The 11344-nt window shown below is 36.9% G+C and overlaps 1 protein-coding gene and 1 non-coding gene across 2 annotated transcripts in view; both read right to left on the reverse strand.

Annotated features, from left to right (window-relative positions):
* CATSPERB (cation channel sperm associated auxiliary subunit beta) overlaps positions 1 to 11344 on the reverse strand; it is a 152208-nt gene that overhangs the window by 117481 nt on the left and 23383 nt on the right. The window contains exons 6-7 of the mRNA XM_037745163.1: positions 5128 to 5223; positions 1124 to 1273 (exon numbers count right to left, since the gene is read on the reverse strand). Of these exons, the coding sequence (XP_037601091.1) occupies positions 1124 to 1273; positions 5128 to 5223 (246 nt within the window). The remainder of the gene's footprint in view (positions 1 to 1123; positions 1274 to 5127; positions 5224 to 11344) is intronic.
* On the reverse strand, positions 10939 to 11154 carry LOC119473924. The gene has a single exon (XR_005203191.1). It is a non-coding gene; the product is annotated as a small nucleolar RNA U3 (small nucleolar RNA).

The following is an 11344-nucleotide window of genomic DNA, read 5'->3' on the forward strand; positions in this document are numbered from 1 at the left end:
AACAAGAGCGAAACTCCGTCTAAAAAAAAAAAAAAAAGATGTGGGCTGGTCGCCAGTAAAAGCAAGCCACGATTAGAAACTTAGAGCTTTCAGCCCCACAGCACATCGAGGTGGGGAGGGGCTGGAGACTGAATAAATAATTGATCATGCCTATGTGATAAAGCTTCCATAAAAATCCTTACAGTGCAGGTTTTGGAATGCTAAAACACATCTACCTACCAGGAGTGTGGCGTGACAAGTCCACGGGGACAGAAGCTCCTTTTCTGGGAATCTTCTGGACCTTGCCCAATGTACTTCTTTATCTACTTACTGTATCCTTTGTAATGTCCTTTATAATAAACTGGCAAACCTAATAAATGTTCCCCTGAGTTCTGCGGGCTGTTACAGCAAATTTTTGAACTCAAAGAAGGCGTTGTGGGACCCCCCCCAATTTATAATTAGTCGATTAGAACTACAACGTGGGACTTGTGACTGGCATTTGAATTGGGGGACAGTCTTGTGGACTTGCGGGACTGAGCCCTTAATCTGTTGTTGGGGTGGGGGTCTGTGCTAACTCCAGATAGCTAGTGCCAGAATTGAATTAAATCATAGGATACCTACTCGGTCATCCACAGAAAACTGGAGAATTACTTGGTGTGGAAAATCCATACATTTGGTGTTAGAGTGTCATGAAATTAATATAGAGAGAAACAGTTGTTTTTTTTCCTATATGTATGCTCTCAGATATTACAGTTGTAATGAAAAAAATGCAAACATAAACAAAGTAATGTGATATTTCAGGAACAACAATCTGTTTATACATGGCAGGAATAGCAGTGGATTAAAAACACAATGGATAATCTCTGGGAGAAAGTAATATATTAATGGAGGGTATGGGATAAATGAAATTAGGAGACACGCTAAATTCATGATTAACATGGCAAAAAGTCACGGCAAAAAAACATACTTAGTATATCACATTTGCAAGTAGACAAGATACAGTATTGAAGGATAATTTTTTAGGTATTTTTAGGAAACAACTTTCCTCCCCTATATTTATGCATTTATTTCTGCTGCAAGTTAAATATTACCATTATTAAATACACAATGCTGACTTTAACATTCAATGATGCTGTAAACCTACCTTTAACCGCCGAGTCCACAATGAAGCCTAGTAATGCCACATCATTGGCACAGGGGCATTTTGTCACTTTGAGATCTACCACATGTGGATATATGTTACTGATCTCTGTTTCTAAAATCACATTCCCAGGAGTCCACTGAAGAATTGGTTCTGTGGAAATCAAATTTGGATATTTAAATTGTGAGAGCACACTTGAAAATGGAACACTGCTACTTTCCTTTAAAGGTTTTAAAAGAACCATGTAAAGAAATGATTCCATAGTTCAAAAAAGGTATATTACCTCACTCTGCATTGGTTAAAAATAGGTCAGTTGCTGTTTTCCCGGATAGAAGGAGTAAAGTCTAATTCCCCTTGATGGGGGCTTGGCAACGTTATGTTGCAGAAGAGCATGTGGAATGGGAGAAGCTGCTTTGGCCATATTTGAAAAATACCGTTTGCCACAAGATCTATCCCTAGAAATAGAATTGCGGGATCACAGAATACTAACATTTATAACTTCTGAACCCACTCATTTACTTTTTGTTTTCTTCCTAAGCCCACTGAAATAGCAGTAGATATATAAAAATGAGAATAAATCCAGAGTAGCAGTGGAGAACAAGGACAGTTATCATTAGTGGGAAAGAGACTTAGAGATATTTCTGGAAGACAGTTGAAAAATACGATTTGCCACAGGATCTATCCCTATAAATGGAATTGCTCTACCACAGAATACATTTATAACTTCTGCTTCAAGAGCCCACTCATTTACTTTTTGTCCCCTTCCGAATCCCACGGAAACAACAGTAGGTAAATAAAAATGAGAATAAATCCAGAGTAGCAGTGGTGAACAGGGACAGTTATTAGCAGCCAAGAGACCTAGAAGGATTTCTGGAAGACAGAAGTTGGGAATGAGATGAAGAAGAAAAACCAATCAGAGGTGAGGCATCTCCAGGGCAGCACAGGCAGGACGGCAGCACCAGTGGTGAATAAGGTCTTTCATGTGCAAACCAGGCCTTCCAGAATCTGTCGTCCTCTTGGTTCCTTCACTTTCCTTCTTCCCATTATAGACTCCAATTCGTGGGGCTTTGAGTATCTGGTTTTCTCCCAACCCTATTTTTCAGTCCTCAATTTGAATGTCTCCCACTTTGGGAAGCCTTCCATGTAGCCCTAGAATGAGTGAGGCTCTGCTCCCAGGTGCTCCAGTAGGACTCTGCACTCACTGTAACTAGAATAAAGGTACACTCTTCCTCGCCAGACCAGGATAGACAGTGATCTTTTTGAAAGAATTTTATCAGATAAGGCTTCACAAATTTTAAAACTTAAAATGTTTTACTTTTGGATATGCACAGGATTGGAGCTAGGTAAATTCAAATTTTCATACATTAAAAGAAGGTAGGGTTTTTTTCTTTTGGAAAAAAAAATGTGAAAATAAAGAATACAACAAGTAAGCCAGGGCAATCGGAAAGACTACTGCTGTCTGAATCTCAAAAACAGTCAAAGGACTTTTAAGGGCAGAGATAACTAATAACCAGTTATTTAGCTATTTACATTCTCCTCTATCTCCCCAACTTTCAGTAAAATCTGCTACAAATCCAAAGACTTTATGTGATTTTTTTTTTCCACTTTGTGCAAAGCAAGAAGAGAAGCTAACTTTTCATCTGGGTTGACATAGGGCAGCACAGAGACAGCCAACGAGGGAAAGAGACATGATCTATAACTACACTAATTCACCAGGAAGTCATTCCAGAATTCACAGAAATTTGGGGCAAAGCAGCTGATGTTTCAGGGTGTATATGTGTTTGCAGACCATTCACACCCAGGTCAGGGAGATTTCAGCTTACCTCTGGACATCACTGCACTGAGTTGACAATGCTCTCCTACTTATATACAAGGTCCTTGAAGTCAGATACTATATCTCAAGCATTTTAAGAACGGGGAAGTGATTAAAAGTTTTGACCGCTACTAAGAAGCTAAAAAGGAGACAGAAAAGTGACCAATATGAAGGTCAGTGGTGACTGTGATTAGCAGCAGTTTAAGTGGCATGGAGGAGACAGAAACAGACAAGTGGTTTGGGGTGTGGATTGCATAGGAAAAAAGTAGAGACAAGGTTTTACACTCTCTTTTGAGTTCAGTAATGAATAAAGATTTCTGACTCTGGCTTTAACTCTTGATTCTCATTTCCCAGTGTCTGTTCCTCCTGTCTTCAGCATTTTGATGAATGATAACATCCTCTACTTGAATGCTTAAGTAAGAAATCCAGGCATCAGCCTGGGCGCGGTGGCTCACGTCTGTAATCCCAGCACTTTGGGAGGCCAAAGTGGGTGGATCATGAGCTCAAGTGATTAAGACCATCCTGGCCAACAAGGTGAAACCCCGTCTCTACTAAAAATACAAAAATTAGCTGGGCATGGCAGTGCATGTCTGTAGTCCCAGCTACTCGAGAGGCTGAGGAGGGAGAATTGCTTGAACCCAGGAGGCAGAGGTTGCAGTGAGCTGAGATCGCATCACTGCACTCCAGCCTGGTGACAGAGTGAGATTCCATTGGAAGGAAGGAAGAAAGAAAGGAAGGAGGGAAGGAGGGAGGGAGGGAAGGAAGGAAGGAAGGAAGGAAGGAAGGAAGGAAGGAATCAATCAATCCAGGTATCATCCTTGTTACTTCTGTTTGCCTCCACCTTAGTCCACCAAGAAGCCACAGCAGCTCTACTTCCAAAATGCATTCTGAAGGCTCTGCTCACTACTGCCACTGCTAATGCTACAGCCTATCAACTCCTGACCTTCTCAAGAAGACTATTGCAACAACTGCTACCAATGTCCTTTATTCCATTCTTGCTGTCCTTCCTCAAGAGTTATTCTCTACACAGCAGCCAAAGTGATCTTTTCATTATAAAAGATAAATCAGAATTTATTACTCCTCTGCTTAAAATACCCCAATGGCTTTAAATTATAATTACAAGAAAGTCCACACTTTTTACCAAGAGCCCTGCCAGCTTCTCCAAACTCATTATCCACCACCCTGTCATTTACTATGCTTCAGCAACACAAGTCTCCTTTCAGTTCCTCAAACAGATCAATCTCATCTCTGCATCTGGAGCTTTCAAAGATCTACTGATTTGTGAAGCTTTTTGCTGCCATTATACCTCAGTACATTATTCTAAACAAATGTAAGTTAACATTTTAATATAGTATGTGGTATTTTGGGTACATCTCAATTTGGAAATGGATCAGATTTCAGATCTTTTAAAAATTGATAAAAACAATTTTATATTGATACTGTAGTACTTAAAAAGTAGCACAGGGTATCAAACTATCAGAGTTCCAAAGCCAATATTGCAATTACTATTGAATAACTGATTCACTGTTTGTTGTTTTTAATTTTGGAAACTACCTAAAACTACTTACTTTTTTGGAATAAGTAAATGTAGTCAACATTATAAGCCATTGTTTATATAACCCTCAATATGGCCACAGTAAAATATGTATTTCCTTTCTTTTTTTTAAAGACTGAGTATTGTTCTGTTGCCCAGGCTGGAATACAATGGCACAACCTCAGCTTACTGCAACATTCATGTCCCAGGTTCAAGCGATTCTCCTGCCTCAGCCTCCCAAGTAGCTGGGACTACAGGTGCACATCACCACACCTGGCTAATTTTTGTATGTTTTTCTTAGTAGAAATGGGGTTTCACCATGTTGGCCAGGCTGGTCTCAAACTCCTGGCCTCAAGTGATCTGCCCACTTTGGCCTCCCAAACACCTGCTGGGATTACAGGTATGAGCCGCCATGCCTGGTCTGTATTTCCATATTTCTATAGCACTCTGGAGATTTCTGTTAATAATTTACCCACATGTATTTAATTATTTGTTCTATCAGACTGTGAGTGCCTCAAGAGTCATGATTATCTCTTATTTATTTTTTTAATTAAAAAAAAAATCTTTAGGACCTTAGCACAGAATCTGGCATACAGCAGATGTCAAAGTTTATTGAAAGAATATATGAATTCCATTTTACTTTTGTCTGTTGGCACTTACCTCGAATAAAATCCAATAGAGTTCCTTCAGTAGCATAAATATTTAGTCCATGATGTAAAGTGATCCTTACTAACCATTGTTCTACAGCTGCAACATCTGTTTGAAAACAAAAGGTAAATAGTCAACTATTTTTTCATATGTTATGTTGGTGAAATTTAAGGATATGTGAACATTACCAACAATGATAGCCTTTCCTTTCCCAACCGTTTTGTTAGCATTTATACGTCAAATTTCATATGTTTTCCCTATAAACATTTTGCTTATAAAATAATGAAAAAAGAATTGTGAAGAGAACTTACTGCCATAGCGATGAATCTAGATACTAATATTTAGGTCATAATTTTTTCTCTTAGAGCTGTAGGACTTGATAAAAAGCAAATTATGACTCTTCTTGTGAAGCAGACCACAATTAATTTAAATGTATCATAGAAACCCTAAGATTAATAATTAAAAAACTTTTAAGGTACAACTAATAAGCCAATAGTGGAGATGAAACGGAATCATAGAAAAGAATTAATATGAATGAAGACAGAAAAAGAGGAGAAAAGTGAAGCAGAAATGACTAAACAAATAGAAAACAACCTGAAAGGTGGTAGATTTTAATATAACTAGCCATATCAACAATTACATTAAATGTAAGCGGTCTAAAATATCAGCTAAAAGACGAGATTTGACAGATTAGATGTAAAAATCAAGATTAAACTATATGCTATTTATAACAAACTCATTTTAAATGTAAAAGCATAAATAAGTTAAAAGTAAAAGAATGGATAGGGCCTGGGGAAGCCAACAGCCTGGGAGCTGCTGAAGTGGCTGCACCCACAGGCCAAGGCTGAGGCTGAAACTGAAACAGGGGTTCATTCATGAAGAACACGCCTGATCCAAATGGTATGGCTGCAGAGGCCCTCATGTCCATCCAGGCATCTAGGCAGGACTGTGTACTGTCATGGCAACACTGTCATGGCTACACTGGTAGCTACTAAAGCAGCCAATGCCCAAGTTCATCAATTGCTATCTGTGCCTCTTGCTGTCACCACTCTCCATCAAGCAGTTCCTGGACTTTGGGAGAGATAATGGTTTGAGAGAACATCATATGATTTTACAAAAGGAGATTCCTGTGCTACTAGCTAACACAGTGAATGAAGCCAATTTTCTGCTGGATAAGTGGTTTAACAGAACTTTAGTGGGACTGGTTCAAAGTTTGTATATGCAGAACTTTCTTGAAGTTTTAGAATATAAAAATAAGAGCCCTGAAGATCCACAGGTTTTAGGTAACTTTCAGTAAGTACTGATGAAAGCCAGAAAATGTGGTTTCTGTAATGGTACATGGAATGATTAAATATAAGAAAAAATTATGCATTTGATTCTTTTATTAGCAGTGCAACCAGTGTCTTCCAGAATGGTTTTAACCCAACTCCATTTCTTCCCACACACTATTAACTAGCATGCACTTCTCTTTGATGGTGATGCCATCACTGCTCATTCTAAACACATCAGAAATATTGATCTCACCTATAATGTGGCTAATGTAGAGAACAATGTATATGAAACAGCCAAGAGGCTATGTGAATAGTATTAACTGGTAGCTACAGAGTTGGAAGTTCAATGCCAAAGCTCCAGACAAACCTATTCAAGTAGTTTATGTGCCTATACATCTGTTTTACGTGTAATTCAAGAATTCAGTGAGAACAATAGTAGCACTCCATAAAGACAGAAAATAGAGATAGTTGGCTGTTAAAACTGTTGTTATTTGAATTTTAAATAAAGATTTATTCATTAAGATAAGTGACTGAAGTGATGATGTCTCACTTTGAAAATGTATCTTTTTAAAACTATATGTATTCAACTTCTAATAGACATAGCCTGTAGCCTATAAGAGTTGTCCCTTTGACTGGATTCGGTTACGATTCACCATTTTTTCATTGGTGTGCTATATATTTTTAAGGAGCCCTAATACTACATGATGGAATAGGATCGATACTGATAGAACTTTCTAGTCCTCTATGTGAAAAAAGATTGTCTTTTACAAGTCACTCAGAGAGAATGACTTTCTTCTACCAATTCTTGAGCATGGCACCATAACTACTCCAGTGGTTGAATGTTTATTTTCTCCATGTCAGCTGGATGTTTTCATGGAGTCTTTCCTGTAGCTACTCTGGCCCTTCCATTAAACTAGTAACTTGAATAATTTTTTGCCATGTCTTGCTGCAGTGTGGTTAATGACACAAAGAAAAGAGCTTCCCTAGAGCTCTAGCATCCTCGTACCCTCCACCTCATTATTATAGAGTTGAGGGTCTACAGTCTCCATAGGATTCTGAACTTTCTTCTCATTCCAGACATAGCATATACCTACTGTGACCAAATATGATGCTGTCTCAAACCACTGATTAGGGGCTCAGAGTATGTGGAACTTAAAGACATCAGCTAAGTCCATCTTGATAATTCAGTCCCAGGGTCCTTCTTTCCTCATGTGCATCTCTCCTCCACTCTCTTAGACTTTTGTCTTCTCCCACATGATTATATTCTCATCATGAGGTGTGGGTACTTTTGGGTTAGATCTTACTCACTGATTTTATTTTGTTTTTATTTTATTTTATTTTTATTTTGAGACAGAGTCTCTGTCTCCCAGACTGGAATGTAGTGGCACAATCTCAGCTCACTGCAACCTCCAAAAGTTGTCTTGAAACGAAAGGATGAAAAAATATATAACACTAATGAAAAGAGAGCTGTAGCAGCTATATCAATACCTGACAAAGGAGATTTCAGATCGATGCAATATCAGGAATAAAGAGCATCAGTACATATGATAAAGGCATGACAACCCTAAGTATAGACATGCTAACAACAGAGCTTCAAAATACGTAAATCAAAAGTTATTTCAAGTGTATATGGGACATTTACTAAATAAGCCATAAAACACATTTTAATAAGTTAAAGAGAATTGCTATCACATGAAATACACCCTCTAAACATAATGGAATAAGCTAGAAAAATCAGTAACAGAAAGAGAGCTGGAAAATTTTCCAATATTTGAACATTTTACAATACAATTCTAAGAAGCATACGTCAAGGAGAAAGTGCTGTGGGGAATAAGAAAATATTTTTAATGGAAAGAAAATGAAAACGCAACATCACAATTTATCAGATGCAGATAAAGTAATGCTTAGAGAGAAATATATAGCAGTAAAATACTTGTATTAGAAAGAAAAAATCCCAAATCAATTATAGTAAGTTCTCACTTAACATCGTCAATACATTCTTGGAAACTAGGACTTTAAGCAAAACAATGTATAATAGAACCAACTTTACCATAGGCAAATTGAGATAAACAAGAATTAAGTCTCTATGGCATATGTCTGGTCACAAAAACATCACCAAACTTCTTAATAAAGACGCCAAATTCTAATATTAAACATTGAAATAAATGTGAGCTATGCATTGATTTTAAAAAGATTAACAAAAACAAGTAAGATAATTATTTACTCAATTTTTGGTGAATAAGTAAGTGTTGGTGGTCATGGCAGTGGTGGGTTAAACCAAGGAATAAATGTTTGTAAAGCAACATCTGTAAGGAGCATCCTCTACCATATGCAGTTTAAAAATAATAACACACATGGCAGGCTTACTGAGGGCTTTTGTACTGCATCATTTACTGTCATGCATTTGTTTGTATGATTATTGTATACTTTATAAATTTTTATTTATAATAATTTATAATCATTCATTCATTCATCTTCTAGTCTGCTTATTTCAGTTCAGTCATGGAAGCCTACTCCAGCAGCTCACAAACAAGGCAGGAACCAACCCTAGATTGTAAGCCATTTAATCACAAGGTGCATTTACACACACGCTCATGCTCGTTATATGGGGACAATTTAAACACGCCAATTAGCCCAAATGCACATTTCTGGCTGTGTGAGAAACTAGAGTACTCAGAGAAAACCCACGCAGACATAGGGAAAACATGTGTATTCCATATAGACAGTGGCCCTGGCTAGGAATTGACTTTCTTTCCTCGTCAATATTATAATAAAATTATGTTTGATGAAATGAGGGTATTGGAGGATCTGCTGTATATGAAGCAGGGTTTGGCAGATAGTAAAGAGTTTGTAAAGGGTCAGATAGTTGTAAAGGGTCAAATATTTGGGGCTTTGTATGTTATATGATATCTGTTACTTCAACTATACCGCTGTAGCATAAAAGCAGCCATAGAAGACACATAAATAAATGAGCATGATTGTGTTCCAATAACATTTTATTTACAAAAATAGGCAGTAGGCAGGATCAGGGGTCAGTAGTTTGCTGACCCCTGATCTAAAGATTCTCAACAAACTAGAAAAAAAAAAGAAGCAGATTAAACCCAATGCAAGTAGAAGGATAAGATAAAAAGTGGCAATTGATGAAATTAGAAACAGAAAAACAGTATTCACAATTAATAAAATCAAAAGGTGTCTCTTTGAAACATAAAAACTGATGAACCTCTGCAAGACTAATACAGAATTTTTAAAAATACAAGTAACTCATGTTAGAGATAAAATAGTGAACACCACTACAGACACTTTCGATATTCTAAGGATAGGAAGGAAATATCACAAACAACTCTGGGTCCACAAATTCAACAACTTATATGAAATGGACACTTTCTTTGAAAGACACAAATTGCCAAAACACTTTAGAAGAAACAGAAACTTGAATATTCCTAAATCTTTTAAGGGATAATGAATGTGTATTTAAAATCCTTCCACAAAGAAAACTCCAAGCCCAGGTATCTTCACTGGTGAATCCCACAAAATATTTAATAAAAAGTTGACACCAATTCTACAAAAACTCTTCTGGAATATAGGAAAACAAGGAACTCATCCCAACTCATTTTATAATGATAACCTTACTCAGATACAAAACGAGATAAAGACACTACAAGAAAAGAAAATAAATCTCCAGATTGACAACCTAGGAAACCTACTAGCCAAATGAATCCAGGAATATATAAATAAGATAATACATCATGGCCAAGTGTTGTTTGTCCTAGGATTCTAAGACTGGTTCAAAATTCAAAAATGAATCAATGTAATTTATCATATCAACAGAAAATTATAAGAAAACCCTTATAATCATCTCAATAGATGCAGAAAATCATTTTTAAATTATTTTTTATTTTTATTTTTGCAGAAAATCATTTAACAAGATTTGACACCAATGATAAAAACTCAGCAAACTTGTAATGAGGGAAATTTCTTCCACCTGATGAAGGGCACCTACATAAAACACCAAATGTTTTTTCCCTAAAACTGGAAACAAGGCAAGGATGTCGTCTCTTACAATTCCTATCACACTGGAATCATATTAGAGGTCCTACCAGTAAAATAGGGCAAAAAAAAAAAAAAAAAAACCATATAAAAAAAAAAAAAAAAAAGAATGTGTGTCTACCAGGTACAGGAAAGAAGCTGCAAAGTCAGCATTCCAGGTGAGCCAAGATCGTGCCACTGCACTCGAGCCTGGCACCTGGCGACAGAGTAAGAAAAGAAAAAAAAAAAAAAAAAAAAAACCATATTGGAAGAGAAGAAATAAAATTATCTCTATTCTAAAATGAGAGATTATCCATGTAGAAAATCCCAAAGAATATATTAAAAGTTATTAGAAACAATAAGTGAATTTAACAAGATTTCAGGATACAAGATCAATAAACAGAACTCAATCATTTTTCTACATATGAACAATTGGAAATTAAAATATTAAAAAGTACCACTTACAATAACATGCAAACCATGAACTACTTAGGTATAACTTAAACAAACAAGCAAAAAACCAGAAACCACTCAAAGTGCATTCTCTCCCTTTTCCTCTACCACAGGAAGAGAAAAATGGACATTAATGGCAAATGGCAGTTGCAGCCAACCAACATCAAGAGCTAACTTCATGCTTAGGTGAGAATGCTGAGCCTTGGCCTTGCGATTGCCAGTGTTCTACACATTCACAGAAACTTCTCTAGTAACAAACCATAGAGATGATCCCTGAAAGTATAATTTTGGTATAAGTTTTTGGTGCTTTTTGTTGTTGTTTTAATGTGCAAGTTCTCCAAGCTCAAAGCCAGAAAACTTGGATGAAATAAATTTTTTAAAAGATGTAGGCCAGGCGCAGTGGCTCATGCCTGTAACCCTAGCACTTTGGGAGGCCGAGGTGGGTGGATCACGAGGTCACGAGATCGAGACCATCCTGG

The sequence above is a fragment of the Cebus imitator genome, unplaced genomic scaffold (assembly GCF_001604975.1).
Source record: "Cebus imitator isolate Cc_AM_T3 unplaced genomic scaffold, Cebus_imitator-1.0 Scaffold193, whole genome shotgun sequence".
Lineage (NCBI taxonomy): Eukaryota > Metazoa > Chordata > Mammalia > Primates > Cebidae > Cebus > Cebus imitator.